The following is a 23,332-nucleotide window of genomic DNA, read 5'->3' on the forward strand; positions in this document are numbered from 1 at the left end:
TTCACCCGTTCGCCTAACTATTCAATAAAAACTTCGCCATGTCAAAGTACATGTGCCGTTTTTCAGCCGGCTGTCCCGGTTTTTTCTGACCGTTATATTTCAATTTGCTTTTCATTGGGTGTTCTCCATTCCTCATTTTTTATTCTTTTACCGGTCACAAACTGACGTCCCTTGAGCATGGCCACATCTGCATTCTCTTTTATAATGTCAAGTTATTTGGTTTTGGATTTACATTTTGTCAACTAAGTTAATTATTGTGATGGTTAAATGTTTTTAGTTTGGAATAATTGATCGACCATATAGTTTTAATGGGAAAAATGGGTCAATATTGGGGTAATATTAACCTGTAATATACATTGATTGTCACCCCATGTCATCTATTCACATTGAATGATAATCTGTCAGGCTCCCCCTCTGGTTCTGTTGAGTTTTGATTTTATTGTATTGATCTTTTTGATCTTTTATTATCCTGCTCCCGTGGCTATGGCTCCCTAGCGATGGGGGCGGTGGGGGTCTCCTTTTATCCCGGTGCACGTCACCGATTAGACGACGATTCTTTTTCTTTACTTCGTGTTTTCTCTCGAGTCTTACCTGGCCTGCACAGGGCCCTGTTATGTGTAATTTTACCATTTAAAAAAAAATTTGTTATGGTTGACTGTTTTAAATTTTGCCATAAAGAGACGTATTTATACAGATTTAACAAAAGAATTAATTGGGTCCATATTGGGGTAATTTTAATTTGTTTTATATATATATATATAGAGCTAATAATTACCCGATGTCATTTATTCACATCAAATGATGATCCGCAAAGCTCCCCCTCTGGTACTGTTGAATTTTATTTTTATCGTATTGATCTTCCCGATCTTTTAATATCCTATTTCTCCGGCTGCCACACATTAGCGAACGTCTCCACGGTGGAGGAGTTATGCCCACCTGCGAACCCCGGGGCCTGCGGGCTGTGTGCCTTAAACTGCAGGCTGACGGTGGGGCTCCTCACCATGGCCACTGGTCCCCCAACGGGGCAACCGTGGTTAGTTCCACGAGGTAGGAGACTGTTTCCAGTGCAATAATTCCATTGATTATATCCTCACTCCACTCCTTCCTCTATAATGTAAAATGAATTTTGGTTTTGTATTTATATTATGTTAAGAAAGTTATTTATTGTGACGGTTGACTGCATTTTAAGTCTGGTCATGAGGACCAAATACCCTAGTGATGAGGAATTGACCATAGGACTGCATGAACTGATGAGTACTGTGAATGAAGTGTCAATGCAGAGAAATCATCAGGGTGGTCATTAGGACAAAATTCATATGAACACTGTGTCTCTTTCAAATAGTGTTGTGTCACACTTTACATCAATCAATCGAGCACTCTTACCCAAGTGGTGATCAAAGGCTCAAATTCTTACTTTCAATGGCTTTAAGATAAGGCTTGGACAGAAGAACTGCCTTTGAATTTGAGAAGGTTTCGTTCTGTTTTTTTTTAAACCTTGAATATGATTCTGATCTTTCTTTACATAGTTTCTCGACTGATTGCCTCAGGGCAGCATTTATCTTTCTTTTATATTTCAGGGTTATATCCTATCCTTAATATCCTATTTCTCTGGCTGCCGCATGTTAGTGAGTGGGTCTCTACGGTGGAGGAGTTATGCCCACCTGCCAACCCCAGGGCCTCCGGGCTGTGTGCCTTAAATTGCAGGGTGATGGTGGGGCTCCCCATCACGGCCACCGGTCCCCCAACGGGGCGACCGTGGTTAGTTCCACGAGATGGGAGACTGTTCCCAGTGCAATAATTCCATTGATTTTATCTACTCTCCACTCCTTATTTTTTCGTTGGAGTTCACCCTCTCACACTATGATTTAACAAAAACTTCGCCATGTCCCAGCACATATGCTTTTTTTCTACCGGCTGTCCCGGTTTTTTCCGATCCTTATATTTTAGGTACTTTTCTTTGGGTGTTCTCCATTCCTCACTTTTCTTTTACCTGTCACAAACCCAACTTCCCTCGAGCATGGCCACATCTGCATTCTCTTTTATAATGTCAAGTGAATTTGGTTTTTGTATTTAAGTTTGTCAACTAAGTTAATTATTGTGATGATTAAATGTTTTTTTAGTTTGGAATAAATGGATTATATAGTTTTAATAAATGGAAAAAATGGGTCAATATTGGGGTAATTTTAAACCTGTAATATACATTAATAATCACCCCATGTCATTTATTCACAATGAATGATGATCTATCAGGCTCCCCTTCTGGTTCTGTTGAGTTTTAATTTTATTGTATTGATCTTTTTGATCTTTTATTATTTGTTCAAATACATACGTACCGTTTTTGTTTAGTTATCCGGCCGGCTGTCCGTGCAATATTTCCTACCTTTATATTTTAGTTACTTTTCTTTGGGTGTTCTCCATTCTCCAGTTCTTTTCTCTAACTGGTTACATTTTCGACTTCCCTGGACATGGTGATGGACAAGGACAGGACTTTTGACACGAGTGGCGGGAAGATCAAGGCGATGGGTCCCAGGGACGTTTATAAGTACCTGGGCGTGTCAGTTGGAGCCGGAGGGACGGAGGGCCCATCGAGGGCCCTAGCTCGCTGGTTGAGTGACCTTTCGCTGCTTAAGCGAGCCCCACTGAAGCCGCAGCAGAAGATTTGGGCGTTCATCAATGTTTTGACAGTGCGGCACCACGTAGCCTTGTGCTTAGCGGTGCAAAGAAAGGAACCCTTCGAAGGGTCGACAAGAAGACCAGGAAATTTGTGCACAGGGCATTACATCTGCCCAAAGATTCAACCAATGCAAGTCTCCACGCCCAGATCCGGGATGTTATATGATTTTCAAGACAAAGAATATAATTGATGAAAACGTGATAAATTTGTGTTTGAATATGTATACAAGAAAAGTTGAAGGTATGAAATTTTCTTGGTGTAATCACAGACTGTAAGCTTACATGGAAAGATTATATCAACCACCCTAATTAGCAAATTATCGAAAATTGTTGTAGTATTGTATAAGGTAAAAGACATTCTCCCTCTCTGTATATTGATCACTCTTTATCATACAATGTTTTTGCCCCATCTTACATATAGAATTACTGTGTGGGGACATTGTGCCCAGAACTTGTTCAAAAAATTCTTACAAAAGCGTGCAAGAAGGGTAATTACTAACTCAAATTACATCGCTCACATTCAACCATTGTTCCTGAAATTAAAAATTCTCCCTTTTAATCATTTGTATGAATATCATACTTCTGTATTTATGTACTTACTTTTAAATAGACTTCTTCCATTTGACATCTATGATTATGTGCCATATAACTCTTCTGTCAATGTATATGCCAGCAGAAACTCCAAACAGATATATGTACCTTTTTATAAATATTAAGTTTCAAGAAATAGTTGATTTCATCAAGGGCCCTATTATTGGGAATAATATACCCATTGTTATCTGAAATAAAACTCGGCTAGTGACTCACCGTCCGGTGACAGGATACCCTATGCGATAACATTAACATCTCTATTCCAGTTTGAATGTGAAGGTGCCAACAATCGAGTCATCTTACGTGACCTGCAGGAGCTTTCTCCCGGGAAAAGGCTCTCGTGTATGGCAGTGTACTGGAACACATTAGCCTCGTGCAGCCTCGTGTAGTCTGGAGTAGAATGCCATCTATTCCATTTGTTCAAGTTAAAAGATCCCACCATCAAGGCAATCTTCTCATCTATCCCCGTGCAAAAAGTACTAGACAATCTGGTGAAGGACTTGAACCTGCCGTCCGGTGAGATCAACAAAGATCATGTCGCTGCCGCCATGCATTCATGAGAACATTCAAGGAAAGCTTTGGGACTTCACCCGTATGAGGCAAGGTCAAGACATCTTGGCCTTTAGCCGCCCGGCTTCAACGTTGTGGGTAAACTCAACCCGCCATCCTCACGGGAAATCTGTACATCCAGGCAGTCCCTTTAAGATCAAAGACTATGCCCTGCAGAAAGAACCTTGCCTTAGCCAGAGGCACGATTGATTGTCGCCATTGTGGTTCAGCTCCAGAGACGACAGCTCACATTCTCCAGACACATCCTACCATACTGAAGTCTCGTCTGGCTCTCCATAACCATGTCTCCAAGCTACTTGGGAACTGGTGTGAACAATGTCTATTCAGAGATGTTGCTCCCAACATCCATCGGGAGTGGGGGAGTTATGCCTGCCTGGGAACCCTGAGCCTGCGGTTAGCTATTTTTCCAAGAAATTGAACCAATATCAGAAGAAGTATTCTACAATTGAGAAAGAAGCTCTCAGTCTCATCCTTGCCCTCAAGCAATGGTAAGTGTATCCGACAAACAGCAAAGGGGAAATCTATACTGACCACAACCCCTTGGTCTTTTAAAATGATTCAAGATGAAGAACCACAGGTTGTTAAGGTGGAGTATGATGACACAGCCATATGCGCTCAAAATTACATGTGTGTCAGGCAAAAACAATGTGATTACCGATACACTGTCAAGGTGTAGAACCAAGAGAATATTGCAGGTGAAAAGTTTCCACCTCGAATCATTCAAAAGTTTAGTCTATTCATTTCTGATATGGAGCCCGACTCCTTTCCAGGTCCCAGCCATGACACTAGCTTTACCAAAGTGTTACGCAAAAGACAAAGACACAGTGCTGCCTACACAGGTTGTCCAAAAGTGCAAATTTACACCACATTAAATTGAGTCTCATATGTCGAACCAGCAAACAAAAAACAAAAAAAAACAAAAAACTAGAAATGTCGCTATGGCGACTGGTATGCCTTCGCCATAATGCAGGATTCTCCTAATAGGTCTATACTACGTGTGGACAATGTGTGATCTGGGCCCTAGCTGAATTAGACGAAAACACCGGCATCCAACTGGGGCCCAGTCAAATCTTCAAACTAGCCTTTGCAGATGATATTGTGATCTTTGCTAGTACAGCCACAGGGTTGGCTACCCAGCTTTGGCACGTAAGCGACCCCAAGCGGAAAAAGTGGGTGACTGACAAGGACAGGACGTTCGACGTGAGCGGCCAGAAGATCAGGACGATGGGTCCCAGGGACTTTTACAAGTATTACAAGTATTAGACGAAAACATCGGCATCTAACTGGGGCCCAGTCGAATCTTCAAGCTAGCCTTTGCAGATGATATTGTGATCTTTGCTAGTACAGCCACAGGGTTGGCTACCCAGCTTTGGTGCGTAAGCGACCCCAAGCGGAAAAAGTGGGTGACTGACAAGGACAGGACGTTCGACGTGAGCGGCCGGAAGATCAGGATGATGGGTCCCAGGGACTTTTACAAGTATTACAAGAATTAAAAACATCGGCATCCAACTGGGGCCCAGTCGAATCTTCAAGCTAGCCTTTGCAGATGATATTGTGATCTTTGCTAGTACAGCCACAGGGTTGGCTACCCAGCTTTGGCGCGTAAGCGACCAAGCGGAAAAAGTTGGAGCCGGAGGGACGGACGGCCCGTCGAAGGCCCTAGCTCACTTGGTGAGTGACCTTTCGCTGCTTAAGCAAGCCCCACTGAAGCCGCAACGGAAGATCTGGGCGCTAGTCAATGTTCTGGTAGCTAGGCACCGCTATAGCCTTGTGCTTAGCGGTGCAAAGAAAGAACCCTTCATAGGGCCAACAAGGAGACCACGAAATTTGTGCACAGGGCATTACATCTGCCCAAAGATTCAACCAATGCAAGTCTCCATGCCCAGATCCCGGATGGTGGGCTCGGTATCCCATCTCTCGAATCCACCATCCCACTGCTGCGACGAGGAGTCGTGCAGCGTCTTGCCCAGTCCTCGGACGATCGAGTTTCGCGGGTTGCTTTGGATTTTAATATTGATATATGTAAGTATAATATTTTGTCCAGTGTAAATGATTTTTTTGATTTGATCAAAACATTTTCTTTTATGCCTCCAATTACTAAGCCCACACGTATTACAACTTCCCCCTGCAACAACATCAGACAATATAGTATGTAATAACCCAGAGAAGGTTTTGAAAGCAGGCACAGTTACGACTGGTGTAAGTGTCCATTTGACTCCTTTTGCAATGATATCCTCCGAAACCCCCGATGTTATATTCATATTCTATTTCTACTTGCCATAGTATCCACAAACAAATAGTAGGAAATTCTTCTTTTGATGATAATAAATATATAAAAAGGGAGTTTTGCTGATTCTATGTACTTTAGTGAAGTAACAGAATATGATATTTAGAAAGCTGTGTTAAAATTGCAAACCAAAAAGTGCTGTGGCTATGATGGTTTTGATTCTGCTCTTGTGGAATGAAGTATTGATATTATTCTTAAACCTCTGTGTATTATATTTAATTCTTCATTGGATTCGAGTGTCTACCCTGATGGCCTTAAGCTTGCCAAAGTAATACCAGTTTACAAAAATGGTGATGAATGTATTTTAACAAACTACAAACCCATATCTCTTTTTAAACTTTTTGAGAAAATTTGTGTATGACAAATAAATGTTATTTGTTATAAGAAATGTTTTATCTCAAACAATTTGGTTTTAGGAAAGGTTATAATCCAATTTAGCTTTAGTAGATTTGATACGAAATATACTAAAATCATATGAAAAAAAAAAGGAAATTACCATCGGGATCTTTTCAGACCTATCTAAGGCCTTCGATTGTATTGATCATGCGATTTTATTGAGAAAGTTATATTTTTATGGTATTAGGAGAGTGGTTCTAGACTGGTTTAAGAGTTATCTAAAAGAAATCAATTTGTAAATGTGAAATTATAAATCCAAGTCTGAGAATATAACATTAGAGGTACCTCAGGGCTCTATATTGGGACCATTGCTTTTTTTACTTTATGTGAATGATTTACAAAATGTTAGTTCCCAGATGTCTGTAATCCAGTTTGCAGATGATACAAGTTTATTTTTATCAGGGAGTAATATAATTTGGATAAATGATATTTTGAATAAAGAGTTGATGAATTTTCAAGAGTGGTTAAAACTTGACAAATTACAAATAGATGCTAAAAAATTATGTTATATGATTTTTAAGACAAAGAATAAAATAACTGATGAAAATGTGATAAATTTGTGTTTGAATGATATGTATATAAGAAAATTTGAAAGTATAAAATTGTTTGATGTAATCATAGAGTGTAAGCTTACATGGAAAGATCATATCAACCACCTTATTAGCAAATTATCGAAAATTGTAGTATTGTGTAAGGTAAAAGACATTCTCCCTCTTTGTATATTGATCACTCTTTATCATACAATGTTTTTGCCCTATCTTACATATGGAATTACTGTGTGGGGACATTGTGCCCAGTACTTGCTAAAAAAATTGTCTTACAAAAGCGTGCAAGAAGGTAATTACGAACTCAAATTACGTCGCTCACATTCGACCATTGTCCCTGAAACTAAAAATTCTCCCTTTTAATCATTTGTATGAATATCAGATTTCTGTATTTATGTACGTACTTTTAAATAAACTTCTTCCATTTGACATCCAGGATTATGTGCCATATAACTCTTCTGTCAATGTATATGCCAGCAGAAACTCAAAAACAGATACATGTACCTTTTATAGATATGAAGTTTCAAGAAATAGTTTATTTCATCAAGGCCCTATTATTTGGAATAATATGCATGTACCCATTGTTATCTGAAGTAAAACTTTTTTGTCTGCTTTTAAAAGAAAATATAAAGATGTGTTTGTAATTTCCCCCATTAAAGTGCTTTTTGGATTTTAAAAAAATGTTATATACACAGGCTCATTTTCTGAGTTTATTACCCGCAAATCTTTGTCGGTACTATTTTTGTTTTTTTGTTACTCGATTCTTTGCATGCGAGTGTTGTCTTCCCACAAATGTCTTTAATCCTCATTTTGCCTGCTTTGTCTCTCTTTGTCTCTGTTCTTGTCCATTTATATGTATTTTTTTTTAATGCAAACAAATAAAATGCAGTCCACCAAGGGTTTGACCTCTGATAGGCCAAGGGCCTTTGTCATTCCCTCACATCTGCTGCATTTTAGTATTCTTACTTTTTCGTTCTATACTGCAACAGTCTTTGTATTTTTTGTGCTTTGAAATTGTTTTGTGTATATCTCCATGTCATGTTCTGTATATACATGTATATACATTATATGTCTAGATTTGTGCATTTTTAAAGGTAGGGGATACCTTTTACAGACCTCCCAAAATGCAGCATAACATTAAATATGGACCTCAGGGGACTTGCTTAGGCCACTGCTTAGAAATTGGGAAGTCAACAGTTATCTAAAATTTGAATAATGCATAAAACTCAACTACTCAGTAGTTCTGTGTGTCAGCCACACTTAAGCCTTTTTGTTGCATTCTTCTGTATTTGTGATCTATAAACACAAATCTAAAAGTACAAGAGCTGATGTAATAACATATAGAGTGTGTGGCAAGAATGTATATAGAAATATTTGTAAGTGTTGATGAACTTTCTTCACAAAATATACATGATGGACACACATGCAGTACATGGGTCTGCAAAGGTAGCCTAGTAATGTACTGGAATTTACGGTGAGCCCCGAAAACAATTCAATTCAAAATCTAACGGTCAAAAAAATGTACTAAATGTTACCTTCCACTTTCAATACTTTATGGGAGTTTCTAAAATGATACTCTCTTCAACATACCAGTGTATTTATACAACTCTTCATTTAAAGGGACTGTACAGTACTGGTTGAGGTGGGGATTCATGTTTTGAACATTCCTAAGTGAGATAATGAAAATCCTCTTATGAAATATGAAAGAGCATGTAATTTTAAGAAGGATTCAACATTTATTTGATGAAAATTGGTTTTCAAATGGCTGAGATATCCAAAAAAGTGCTAATAATAAAAGGCGACATGCCACAACTTTATTAGGATCTCTTTGTTTCACCTTGTTTTTGGATATCTCAGCCATTTCAAAACCGATTTTCATCAAATAAACTTTTGATACCCCTTAGAACTGCATGCTCTTTGACATCTCATAGAGTGGTTTCTGAATATCTCGCAAAACGCAAAAGCTAAATCCTCACCTCGACCAGAACTGTACACACCCTTTAAGGCGTGCAAATGGGATTCCCTACCTTTAAGAGATGTGAAATAAATTGAATTGAATTGACAAAATTGAGAAAATTGAGAAAGAAGCTCAGTCTCCTCCTTGCCCTCCAGCAATAGTAAGTGTATCTGACAAACGGCAAAGGGGAAATCACAGTCTATACTGACCACAACCCCTTGGTCTTTTTAGACCGATTCAAGATGAAGAACCACAGGTTGTTAAGGTGGAGTATGATGACACAGCCTTATGTGCTCAAAGTTACACACGTGTCGGGCAAAAACGATGTGATTGCGGATGCTGATGCACTGTCAAGAGTGTAGAACAAAGAATATCGCAAGTGAAAAGTTTTCACCTAAAATCATTCAAGTGTTTAGCCTATTCATTTCTGAAGTGTTTGGTAATTAATTTCAGTTCAACAGGATTATATGAGCTTAGGTCTTTAGGAAGCAACATTATTGTAAATGATATCCATGAAAAGAAAGCATGGAATTGATTCATAGTTAGCTAGTCACAATGGCATGTGAAAGTATGTGAAAATAGTTGCTTGACTTGGGTTTTACATTACATTCATTGTAAAGAATGAGAAATTGTGAGGGAAAAAGAAACCCTTGCTATGGCAAAGCTTTCGTTTTCCCATGGGGATGGTGTCATGAATGTACCATCTAGTAGATACATTGTACATTATACATGTATGTTGTTCTGTATGCATGGTTGCTTTAATGTATGTATACAAGTTGACCAGATTAGTGGAGAACTTTCTATTTGGTATAGCTACAGTACATGCATGTGACAGGAAATACAATGTACGTAGCTCACCCAATCTGGAATGATCTAGGAAGTGCCTACATATTTGGCTGATTGATGCACTGTACTTGTAGCCTAACATGATTAGTAGTTATTTTTAGGGATGATGTAATGCAATGCAGTCAGCTAGGATTTCTGACCACACCGTTATCGAAGTGATAATTGTTTTATATTGTACTGTGGATAGTGACATATTATAGGCGGGAGTAACTGTGACTCTCTTTGGTTTATGATTTGCATGTGCGTCCCTTTTCGTTCCATTCCAGTCCTCTCTTATTTTCGTTACTCGAGTTTTTGAGTCATAGTTGCTAAGGGAGAGCCTCCTCATGGCCCCACCAGGCAACATCTAACTTGCGTAGACGGCAGATCTCCCTTAACCATCCATTTTGGTTTTTTGTGTGCCCTTTCCAAATTCCTTTTGTTTTTGTTATTACAGTCCAAATTTAGGGCTGTAATTGGGGCACACTTTTTTCTTTCTTTCCTTTGCTTTGCTACCTTTTTGTTTTATGTCAACCAACAGCATGAGTGACACCGGTTTAAAAAATGGTGCTGACGCGAACCAGGACAAGTCCATCTGTCCCTTGTGTTCTAAAAAATTCAAATCCTTCGCAGGACAACGTCAGCATGAGCGGAAGTCCCATCCGGATGAATATCATTCGGGCGTGGCCGATGCCATCAGGGCATGCCTGAAAATGAGGTGGGATGAGGAGTTGAGACTGGCAGCAGGTGTGGAAACTAAAACACTCGCTTCTACGTACAACATAAATCAGGTTATACATAAGGTACTACCTCACTGCAGCATAGAATCTACTAAGGGCATGCGGAAGAAAAATGCCAGGTACTCAACCCTCCTCGGGGAAATGAGAAGAGAAAGGGCTTCGGATGTGGGACCAAACCCTGTTGAACCCGGGCCCCACTCCACTCCCAATCCACGGAAGATCTTTCTAGCCCTCTTCCTTCCGTGGAGACATCGACATCGGTCCCCACCATGGCCACCGGTCCCCAAACGGGGCGACTTTGGTTGTTGTTTCTATGAGGTCAGGCGGCTGCTTCCAGTGTTATATCACTTCCTCCTTGACTATCCCATTCACTGCTTATATTTATATTTATGTTGGAGTTCACCCGATCGCCCTTTAATCTAATAACAAATTTTTGCCATGTCCAAGTACATTTGCCTTTTTTCCGCCAGCTGTACCGGTGTATTTCTTACCATTACATTTTATTTACCTTTCTTTGGGTGTTCACCATTCCTCACTTCTTTTTCTTTTACCGGTCACAAACTGACTTCCCACCAGCATGGTCACATCGATCTGCATTCTCTTTTATAATGTCAAGTTAATTTGGTTTTTGTATTTACAGTTTGTCAACTAAGTTAATTATTGTGATGGTTAAACACTTTTTAGTTTGGAATAAATGATGGATTATATAGTTTCAATAAATGGAAAAAATGGGTCAACATTGGGGTAAATTTAACATGTAATATACATTAATAATCACCCCATGTCATCTATTCACATTTTTTCCTACCTTTATATTTTAGTTACTTTTCTTTGGGTGTTCTCCATTCTCCAGTTCTTTTTCTCTTACAGGTTACATATTCGACTACCCCCGAACATGGTGACATTTGCCATGTTCCTCTATAATGTAAAATGAATTTTTGTTTTGTATAATGTAAAATGAATTTTGGTTTTTGTATTTGTTATGTTAAGAAAGTTATTTATTGTGATGGTTGAATGTATTTTAAGTCTGTTTTTTCTTTATTTCCTGTTTTCTCTCGAGTCTCACTTTGCCTACACAGGGCCTTGTTACGTGTAAATCTTACCATTTTTTTTTTATTTGTTATGGTTGAATGTGTTTAAAATTTTGTAATGAGATGTATTCATACAGTTTTAATAAAAGAATTAAATGGGTCAATATTGGGGTAATTTTAATTTGTTATATATATCTAATAATTACCCCATGTCATTTATTCACATCAAATGATGATACCTCAAGCTCCCCCTCTGGCTCTCTCGAGTTTTATTTTTATCGTATTGATCTTCCTGATCTTTTAATATTCTGTTCCTATGGCTGCAGGCTCGTTTGTGACGGGAATGGTGGTGGTCTCATTTTGTCCGCCTGCGTGTCACTGATTAGATGACGATTCGTTTTCTTTACTTCCTGTCTTTCTCTGAAGTCTAACTTTGCCCACACGGGCCTTATTACATGTAATTCTACCTTCTTTTTTTTTAATTTGTCATGGTTGAATGTGTTTGAAGTTTTGAAATAAAGATGTATGTAAACAGTTTTAATGAAAGAATGAAATGGATCATATTGGAGTAATTTTAATTTGTTATATATATCTAATAATTACCCCATGGCATTTATTCACACTGAATGATGATCCGTCAAGCTCCCCCTCTGGTTCTGTTCAGTTTTATTTTTACTGTATTGATCTTTTTTGGGGTACCAAATAGCAAGTCGATACCTCCACGTGGTGAGCCCCGGGCAACTGATTCCGTCAGGCTAAATTTGACTTGCTCCTCTTCTTTCTATGATTTTTCTTCTAAACCTGGTTGTATACTGTGGCGTTCGAAATCTTTAACTGTATCACACGCATTGTTGCGTTTTGACGTTTTAAAAGAACGCACTAGCCTTGGTTTTTCGAGACTCGCCTGGGTTCTGTCTTTTTAAAGACAGAACCTTTCCATTTTTTCTTGTCCTTTTAGTGTGTGTGTAGTTATGGAGAATGGCCATGTCCATCTCTTGTATCCCAATGATACATCCCAATATACCTGCTCATGTAGGAAGTCGATTATCCAGCATTCTCTAATCAGACAACATCTGTTGTCCCATGGTCTAAATATCACATACGGTTGTGGCAGATTTGATAAGGTTTCCTCTAATCTTAATAGCATCGCTTGGCATTATCCCAAATGTAAAGGAAGGAGTACTGGTGGGACGGTCTCCACTGAATGTTTTCCATGCAATCTCTGCAATAATTCCTTCAAGTCTTATCCAGTCTTATCTTTATTATTATCTTCCCGATCTTTTAATATCTTGTTCCTTTGGCTGCAGCTCGTTAGTGATGGGGTCGGTGGGGGTCTCGTTTTGTCCGGCTGCGCGTCACTGACTAGATGACGATTCTTTATCTTTACTTCCTGTTTTCTCTCGAGTCTCACTTTGCTTACATGGGGCCTTGTTACGTGTAATTTTGCCAATTTTTTTTTTATTTGTTATGGTTGAATGTGTTTAAAATTTTGTAATAACGAGACGTATTCACACCGTTTCAATAAAAGAGTTAAATGGGTCAATATTGGAGTAATTTTAATTTGTTATATATATCTAATAATTACCCCATGTCATTTATTCACATCGAACGATGATCCATCAAGCTCCCCCTCTGGTTCTGTTGAGTTTTATCTTTATCGTATTGATTTTTTAATATCCTGTTCCTTTGGCTGCGGCGTGTTAGTGACAGGGACGGTGGGAGTCTCGTTTTGTTTGGTTGCGTGTAACTGATTAGACGATTCTTTTTCATTACTTCCCATTTTCTCTCGAGTATCACTTTGCCCACAAGAGGCATTGTAACATGTAATTCTACCATTTCAAAAAAAATTTGTTATAGTGTAATGTGTTTTAAGTTTTGTAGAAAAGAGACATATTTATACAGTTTTAATAGAAGAATTAAATGGGTCAATGTTGGGGTAATTTTAATTTGTTATATATATCTAATAATTACCCCATGTCATTTATTCACAACGAATGATGATCTGTCAAGCTCGGAGTAAAGCAAATTGGGCCTGACGTTCCGGACCGCCATTGGTTGGTTAAGCCTCGACCGCGTGAGACTGCAGCCTCGAGTGAAGACACACACTCAGATCTTACAGAGTCAGAAATCGGTTTGCATCTACACGCTAGTGAGTGGCAAGACCCTCCACATCACCAGATGAGCCCTCGGATTAGTTAAGCCATAGTTAAGAGTAGTTTTGGGTAGATCCTTCATAGTTATCGTAGCATATTTTAGTGTATTTTAGTAAGTAATCTACTGTAAGCTGTAGTGGCCTTACCGCAGCGTGCTACAGCACTGGCGTAGTGTAAGTTCTAATGACACTACAACACCGACACTACGGCTTGTTATTAGGGGAAGGTGGGGGTCTCGTTTTGTCTGGCTTAGGGTGTCACTGATTGGAAGACGATTCTTTTTCTTTTAGCTCGGCACCGCTATAGCCTTGCGCTTAGCGGTGCAAAGAATGGAAACTACGCAGGGTTGACAAGGAGACAAGAAAATTCGTGCGCGGGGCTTTACATCTGCCGAAAGATACCAACAACGCAAGTCTCCACGCCCAGATCTGGGATGGTGGGCTCGGTTTCCCATCTTTTGATTCCACTGCACTGCTGCGACAAGGAGTCGCGCAGCGTCTTGCCCAGTCATCGCACAATCGAGTTTTGCAGGTTGCTGTGGAGGGCCCCCCCCCCCACTCTCTCCCATTCTCTCAAGTCTCACTTTGCCCACACGGGGCCTTAATACTTGTAATTCTACCATTTTTTTTTTATTTCTTATGGTTGAATGTGTTTTAAATTTTCGTAATAAAGAGACACGTTTAAACAGTTTTAATAGAAGAATTAAATGGGTCAATATTGGGGTAACTTTAATTTGTTAAATATATCTAATAATTACCACATGTCATTTATTCACATGGAATGACGATCCCTCTAGCTCCCCCTCTGGTTTTGTCGAGTTTTATTTCTATCGTACTTATCTTCCCAATCTTTTTCTATCCTGTTCCTTTGGCTGTGGCTCATTGGTGACAGGGGAAGGTGGGGGTCTCGTTTTGTCTGGCTGCGCATCACTGATTAGATGATTCTTTTTCTTTACTTCCTGTTTTCTCTCGACTCTCACTTTGCCCACACGGGGCCTTGTTACGTGTAAATCTTACCATTTTTTTTTTATTTGTTATGGTTGAATGTGTTTAAAATTTTGTAATAAAGAGACGTATTCACACCGTTTCAATAAAAGAGTTAAATGGGTCAATATTGGGATAATTTTGATTCGTTATATATATCTAATAATTACCCCATGTCATTTATTCACATCGAACGATGATCCATCAAGCTCCCCCTCTGGTTCTGTTGAATTTTATTCTTATCGTATTGATCTTTTAATATCCTGTTCCTTTGGCTGCGGCTTGTTAGTGACAGGGTCGGTTGGAGTCTCGTTTTGTCTGGTTGCGTGACACTGATTTGATGAAGATTCTTTTTCTTTACTTCCCGTTTTCTCTCGAGTCTCACTTTGCCCATACAAGGCATTGTAACATGTAATTCTACCATTTTTTAAAAAATTTGTTATGGATGAATGTGTTTTAAGTTTTGTAGAAAAGAGACATATTTATACAGTTTTAATAGAAGAATTAAATGGGTCAATGTTGGGGTAATTTTTTTTTTCTTCTTTACTTTCCGTTTTCTCTTTAGTCTCACTTTGCCTATACGGGGCCTCGTTACGTGAAATTTTACCATCTTAAAATAGCCAAATGACTCGTCATCTCACCCGGGAAGTTTGACTGGGGCAGGACATCTGTTAAATGGCAACGCAGGTGTGAATAAACTCCACTCTCTCAGACACTTGCAGGTGCCAAGCTGGCCTCCCTCAAGGCAGTGCCATCAACCCTATATTATTCAATTTGTATATTAATGAAATTACACACTACTGAGCATCAAATATATCTGTATGCTGATGATATCGCTATATACACTTTGTAGTTTCTTCAGCTTGACGTTTATACTTGTAGCTCATATCAACTGTCTGGTTCTTCCATGCTGTGGTGCTACTTTCATCATTATCTCCACCTCTCTCCTCCCAATTCTCTGAGTTGGTCAATGATTTGGTTTTGCATCATTCTCTAATTCCCTGTCTAGTTTTTGTTTTTTTGTACGATAGTTAGGCAATATTGAAATAAATGTGTACTAATATTTGGTTTCATTGGATTATGGATAGGTGTGCCCTGTTTCTTTTTTATAATGGTGAAATAATTGGTTGTATAATTGGCAAGTTGAACTTAAATAGTTTTACAGATAAGTTAATAAAAAGTCTTTTTTAAATGTATTTACAGCTATCTAATGACCAACTTTGTCTCATACCCACAATGTATGATAACTTGTCAAGTACCCCCCCCCCCCCCCGATTCTGTCAAGTTTTTATTCACATCAACCAGTCTATCAGCTAATCTTGTTTTTATCTCCTTCTGTTCTCTTGACTGCTGTCTCGCCTGGGCGTCACTGATTCAATGACTTTTTACCTTTGTTTTACGAGTCTCACTGCCCACACCAGTCTTTGTTCCGTGAAAGTTCTTCCTTCGAAAAAGCTATTGTCAACTGTTGGCAATTCACTTCAACAAATGGCCCGATATTAAACACCTTTGGCTCTCTGAACAAAACCCCTCATGGAAACTATGTTTAATTGTCCAAGTCCCCCATGGTCCATTGAAACTGGAAAAATGGCCAGATACTTGGGAATACAGATAAGTCCCTAGTCTAGATCATGACCAGGTATTCACCAAAGTGAAGAAACAACCGATTTGTTAATGTGAGAATATAGAAAAGGCAGCCCTAAAATTGAGATGTTAAATATGTTGACCATACATGTCATTAGAATAGCATATGACCAATCAAAGGAATTTTCAGTAGAACCTAAATTTGGAGGAAAGATATGACCATTTGGTTATATGTCAAGAAATTGCTCTTTCTACCAATACCTACCACCAACAATTTCATCTACACCAAAGCCAAAGAAGTGGGTCCACAACATAGTAATACCCTTAGACTTTGTTTCTACAAAAGTGTATTCATGGATTAGTACACATCTGCAAATGGGAAGACCCAGTTGTAGTAGAACTTGCGCCTCTAATACAATTACAACAGAAGGCAGTCAAGATCCCTGAAAGAAGGGGAAAATGAGTATGTTACTCCTGACACAAGGAGGATCATGTCTGAATAAGGAACCCAGGTTTCCTCACGGAGAATGAATATCTTTAGGCACTAAAGATCAGGGCAAATGTGGTAACTGCAAAAGAAATATCAGCTGCAGGAAATTCAAGCTGACAACAGACTATGGGAAACATTTCAGGCTACTGCCAATCCATTCCAGACCTACGAAAAACAAAACATGGTCGTATATAGAAATCATTAGGGCCACCAAAAGCCAATGGTTTCAGAATTACTGAGGAACCAGGGCATCGGGGTCCACATCATCCGCACCACTCTTGGACACTAACTCTAACCCTAACCCAGGGCTCCACGCTAACTTTTATTTTTGGTGGCCCAAAGGCAAATATCTGACCTTTTTTGGTGGCCCGATCAGGCCACCAAATTCTTCATTTCTGAAATTTGGGTGGCCCGACATGCGTTTTTGGTGGCCCCAGGCCACCGGGCCACCGTTAGTGTCGAGCCCTGCCTAACCCTAGCCCTAGGACGCCAAGTCCGCGTCACCCAAGGACCCACACAAGCTATTGGGCATAAAACTTTGCCTAACCCTAGATCTATGTAATTTGCCTAAATGTCACACATATATTGGTGTATTAAAAAAAAAAATCACATTTTTATAACCTCTTCATCACTACAACAATTAAAAAGGCCCAGCTTTTATTCTCGTCATGGCTATTTCAGTGGTAGCCAGGCAGGATGTTGTACGATTGGTATTTGGGGCAGTAAAAAATGGGAGTAAATGAAATTTGATATCTTTTGCCTTGCAAGTCAATCTGTGATGATTGAACAATATAAACTCAGGGAGCAGAGCAATCAGTCTTGAGCTACAAGACATGTGAGCTATGTCTACCCAGGCTAAACTCAATAGGCCATACTTGCCTGTTCATCTATTTTGACACTGCACCATAATACACAATGGAAAATTAAATTTACCATTTACTTCACCTGTCTTGCTATCGAACATTCAGTTCTTCAGCTTGTTGTTTCAACATTTCTTTTGATTTTCTTATTCGAGGTAAGCACCTAGTTGTTCATCTACCTATGTACCAAGCCAATGTGTCGGGGCTCAAGATCCTTCGAAAAGACAGGTAATCGTCATAAAATACAGTTGCACATCGGGCCGCAAAAAATTCAATATTCATTCCCACATGTATCACAGGAGGAGAGATGTGTGTGAAGACCACTTCACTCTAGATTTTGAGATAAACTGGCCAAAATCATGGGATACCAGCCTAAAAGACTACACATTTTGGGGGTTCTCTATGTCTCTCATATTGGTTAGAAGCGTATCCCCATAAAGACTACCAACACAAAGGCAGGGAATATAAAATCAACAAGATGTGAAAACAGAAAGACAACCCTGGTAACATCTGTACTAGAAAATTGGCAAGCCTTGAAAATCAAGCAAAGGGCAAGTACAGGATACAATGGATCCAGATTCTAGACACTTTGTACTGTATGTGTTATTTGTACCCTCTCATATATCTTCCACATCCTAATTACATTTCCTTTGAGGTGAAAAAGAATTGATGTTCATGATTTGATTGGTAATCTTGACTACAAAACCATGCTGTACATGTCATGTCATGTTGTAAGAGTAAAAACAGAATTGGAACCATTAGAACATTGCATAGCAGTTCAAACTTTTAGCTGAAACATAAACAGTAGTATCTGTCACCTGAACTGATACCCTGGAAACAATCCCTGCAATTTACCTAGGAAAATATCCCTCATGGTACCTTTAAACTCCTCATACCATGCAACAAGATCCTGCCGCCTCTGGATAACTTCATCCACCGACAGTCTTTGCTGCTCCTTGATGATATTTGGCAACTCGCTCCAGTCCTTGACATAGACGAATGGTGCACCGTGCTCCTTCAGCAATCTGAATGGGCTGCGCAGGCAGTCCCCTTCGGTTGGGAGGTTCTCCACGACTGGCATGGATCCCAGGGCGCAGGCCTCGTAAATCCGGTAGCACTCTGGGTTCATGCCCACAGGACTGAGTGTGAGGTCACTTTGGGTGATGACATTGATGTAGGACTGCAGGCTTGCTTCAGTCTCGTCTGGCTCCCAACTGGTAATGATACATTGTATAAATTCACAAAAGCAAAACCCTTTTATAATTCTGAAAGTGTTCTAACGCAGATCATAGGATGATTGGGATTCTCATCACCTATAGATCACAGGCCTCATTCATCTAGGAATTTTGTCATTGTGAAATAGCTACATGCAACGCTACATACACATGCACAGCCATCAAATTTAAAAAAAAAAAATATCAATGAAATATGCAATCTGATTGGAAAGACCAATTACAGAATTTATATATAAATTTGTGTTCCCACATGAAAGACCAATATCAATCACTACAGAAATTGATAAGAAAAAGACATCAAAATCTTGAATTTATTTTATCTCCTTTACTCTGGCAAATCATATTTTCATACCAACAGTTTTCAAGACTGATGAATACATGGTGGTGTCTCCAGCAGCCTGGGTACTACACGTGTTTACTATTCACTTGTGAAGAGAACACTGACGACATATTAGTAAAGGGACAAACATGAAAGTCATTATATAACAAGGATTTTCAAGAGGTTCAAAACTGCGAGAAGAGTACTGGATGTGTCCAGCTTGCGTTACTCTCGCCAGCATTTTGGCAATACCTACTGTACAATGTATGATTGGATCAAAACTGTGTCCGGGGGTATCAAAAACAAAAACAAAAAAATGCTCCAATCACTATAGAGCAGTGCTTCTCAAGTGGGCTGCTAAGCTCTTTAAAATGGGCCATGATGTCTTTCCAAAATAAAAATGAAGAAGATTTGTATTTGATGTACATGCAACTGGGCCTCAAAAAACTTCTCAGGAGCCAAAGTGGGCCTTGGTAAAAAAAAAAGGTGCGTGTATAAAATCTACATCAAAATATTCACCATGCAATTCTAAATGCGAAAGTTGGTATAGGACACCATCTCCCTGTGGATGCCTGCCGTATGACTTCCAAATCCAGTCTTGTAAGAGAGTGGTAGTCATATTGCCATTTGTCAGTTTGCTTGCTTACATTTCGTTGAGTCAAAAAGTGAACATTCTACACAAAAGTTCATTCAAATCTGCCGATTTAACATTTATATTTCAGCACAAGTGTTTTGACCTATCGACATCACATATTGTTTTGACTTGAAAGATCAGAAATGCAGTAACCTGAACTTTTTATAAAGAATCACAAAATGAGTATAAATATAATTTGTGGTTGGAGCACCCCCTGTCCACCTATGCATCAACTGATGGCACCCTGATCCCTTTAAAAATTGCTGGAATTGGAAATAATCATCTAGCATGGATTAGTTTACTGGGTATACCTAGGGTCTTTAATCACATACAGTGGAAATTTCTCAAAGTGCAACAGCTTACTTTTTTCGGGTTTTCATGTAGCAGTAGTTCTGGAGTTGATGACTGGCCATGATTCTCGACAGCCGTTCACGTGATGAACCGGGATAGACTGTGCCCATGAAATTACACAGATAGTGTCGTGGAGAAGCCAGGTGCAGCTGACTGCTATTGACCACAGGAAAGCCACGGTACCTTAGATATACAAGCAGAGGGAACTTGATATAACGGAGGTCAGGATCCACCCATTTTCCTCATAGCCAAGATCTCGTAATATCAACAAGCACGAAACACATTGTGCATGCATGTGGTGCAACTGTCACATTAGAATACAAATAATGCACAGATGAGAGTGCGTTAGGGGAGATATGGTGCATTCAAAAATATTTTGAATGGTGCTACATACCCGAGGCACAGCCAAGTGCATGTTACACAACACTGAATATCTGAGTGTGCTGCATTTCCATAAACAAAGTTCAGTGGGCTACACACTGGTAAACAGAAACGCAGCATTGCACAAGACATCAATAGTAATGACGGCAAAGTGGATGTGCCGAGCATGGTTTTTATGGTCATATAGGCATTGGAAATTTGTTGTGGTGTTGTTGGGAAGTTACAAAATTCAGCTTGTTACAGCAGCCTTTTTTTTTGGGGGGGGGTTACAGCCGATCTCATAAGAGTAGCTCAGTACAATGACTGGTGTGGAAGAAGACTTGTAAGCAGACATTTCCTCGGAACATTTGATATATCTTTATCACAGCTTGCTAGAACAAATTTCTCTTGTACAATGGAATTTCACACCATCAGAGAGACATTAGTGGATCATTTTTTTTCTATGAAATTCATATGGCAAAACTTAACAGATTTTAAAACTTCTAAATACAAATACCAATCATGTTGTTTGAAAAACATACTACCGAGTATCCATCAGTTCTTACATTCTCATCACCCCAGAAACATTCTTTCCCGATTATCTTCAGCAGTACAGGACATTCAAATCCACATTTACCAATGATTCCATGTACTGGTAAAATGTTTGCCATCACTTACGTTGCCACACCCAAGGGCCACTGCAGAATGTCTCGTCCATTCACTATTGTGGTGTCATAAACAATAAAGAGTAGGTCTAATCTTCCTCCATTGCTCTTCATGTAAGGCAAGACCCAGTCATTCTGGCACTGTTCGTTGCCTATCAGCATGAGCACAACTCGGGCTAGTCTCGGGTAGGATTCCAGATGGTCCAGCCAGGTCTTGGTGTGGTAAACTGTGTCCCGGGATCGTCCATTCAAAATGAGGACTACATTTTCTGCATCCTGGGGAACTTTTTCAGGCATTACACCATCACCATGTCTCATTCTGAAACATTAACACAAAAGATGAACACATCAAAATACACAAGCTCTTCTTCATTTACAAGAATATAAGCTAAGCTCTCAAAATAAAAAAAATAAAAAATACAAACTTTGGTAGTATTGTGAAAACCTTCTGATATTCGCAATGCTTAATCTCTCTGCTTAAAGGGGAATTCCATTCTAATATGTTGCTTTGTATGAAAACAGAAAAATCAGGAGCAGATCAGTAACAAGAGACCCGCGGGTCTAGCGCTCACCCGAGTATCGCAAGTTCACCTTTCACGCAATCACTAATCTAAATTATTCACAGCTCTACTAAAATTTGACCAGGCATTCTCAAGCAGAAGATGAAAATGTATAATAAGGGCCCAAATTTTTTAAGATTCCTTCATTTGGGGGGATTAGGGGCCCCCTGGGGCCCTCTGGGTGGGGCATGGTGCCCATTTTGATAAATTGAGATCCTTACCCCCTAACGATGCTACCTGCCAAGTTTGACAAAAATCCATCATAAGGTTTTCAGGAAGAAGATGAAAATGTACAATTCAAGCCCCCATTTGGACCTTCCCAAGCCCCCCCCCCCCCCCCTGCCCCCAAGAGGGGCACCCCTGGATCTGCTATTAACAAAATTGAAACTACAGCCATTAATGTACTCATAGTATTATCTTAGCTCTATAACTTCTGATTCTAGAGAAGATTTTTAAAGATTCCTTCATTTTGGGGGGTTTGGGCCCCCTGGGGGCCCCCTGGGTGGGGCATGGTGCCCATTTTAACAAATTGAGATCCTAACCCCCTAGGGATGCTACCTGCCAAGTTTGGTGAAAATGGGTCATGGGGTTCTCAAGAAGAAAATGAAAATGTATAATTTAGGCCCCATTAGGACCCCTCCCCACCCCCCTCCCCTGGGTCCCAAGGGGGGCACCCCTGATTCTGCCATGAACAAACTTGAAACTACAGTCATCAATGTACTAACTCATAGTATTAACTTAGTTCTATCACTTCTGGTTCTAGAGAAGAAGATTTTTACAGATTCCTTAATTTTGGGGGTTTGGGCCCCCTGGGGGCCCCCTGGGTGGGGCATGGTACCCATTTTAACAAACTGAGTTCCTAACCCCCTAGGGATGCTACCTGCCAAGTTTGATGAAAATCGGTCATGGGGTTTTCAAGAAGATGAAAATGTAAAAAGTTTACGCACGACGCACGCCGGACGAAGGGCGATCACAATAGCTCACTTGAGCCTTTGGCTCAGGTGAGCTAAAAATGTGGGGGAAAAAAAATTAAACACCAAAATTATGAACTAATAAGTTTAAGAGAGTAAGACAAATTGGCAATTCTAAGGTGGGCGTTGAGCAGTTCTCAATTTTTGTACACATAATTTCACTAATTCTCATTTTGCTCAAATATTTTCACAGACCTTATTTGAGGACATAAAAAAACATCTTGCATTTAAATGTCTCATTGTATATGATCAAGAACAGAAGAAAAATAAGAATTTGTGATTTTTAGAGTACAAACAGAATGGAGAGCTGCTCAACACCTATGTCACAGAGTTGGTAAGTTGTTTTGCCTTCTATACTTTATTGGTTCAGGACTTTTTTGTGTGTATCTATTTCCCCCCCCCCCCCAAAAAAAAAAAAAAAAAAAAAAAAAATCACTGATTTTCTTTTCTGATTTTTCTGTTTAGATGCAATGCACCATATCAGGATGGACTTCCCCTTTAAAAGAAATCAGCATGGAGAAAGATGAGGATTCCAAAATTCCATTTTTCACG

At 39.5% G+C, this 23,332-nt stretch overlaps 1 protein-coding gene across 3 annotated transcripts in view; it reads right to left on the reverse strand.

The window, feature by feature from the left end:
* Positions 1–23,332, reverse strand: part of LOC140246200 (ribitol-5-phosphate xylosyltransferase 1-like) — a 42,288-nt gene that overhangs the window by 4,190 nt on the left and 14,766 nt on the right. Inside the window, exons 4-6 of one of the 3 annotated variants that reach the window (XM_072325649.1) lie at positions 21,263–21,568; positions 20,237–20,407; positions 18,582–18,899 (exon numbers count right to left, since the gene is read on the reverse strand). In XM_072325649.1, coding sequence (XP_072181750.1) covers positions 18,582–18,899; positions 20,237–20,407; positions 21,263–21,568 — 795 coding nt within the window. Of the gene's footprint in view, positions 1–18,499; positions 18,900–20,236; positions 20,408–21,262; positions 21,569–23,332 lie in introns of those variants that run through there. The other 2 variants (XM_072325648.1, XM_072325647.1) reach the window with 2 other exon arrangements.

This window comes from Diadema setosum, chromosome 2, assembly GCF_964275005.1.
Source record: "Diadema setosum chromosome 2, eeDiaSeto1, whole genome shotgun sequence".
In the NCBI taxonomy this organism is placed as follows: domain Eukaryota; kingdom Metazoa; phylum Echinodermata; class Echinoidea; order Diadematoida; family Diadematidae; genus Diadema; species Diadema setosum.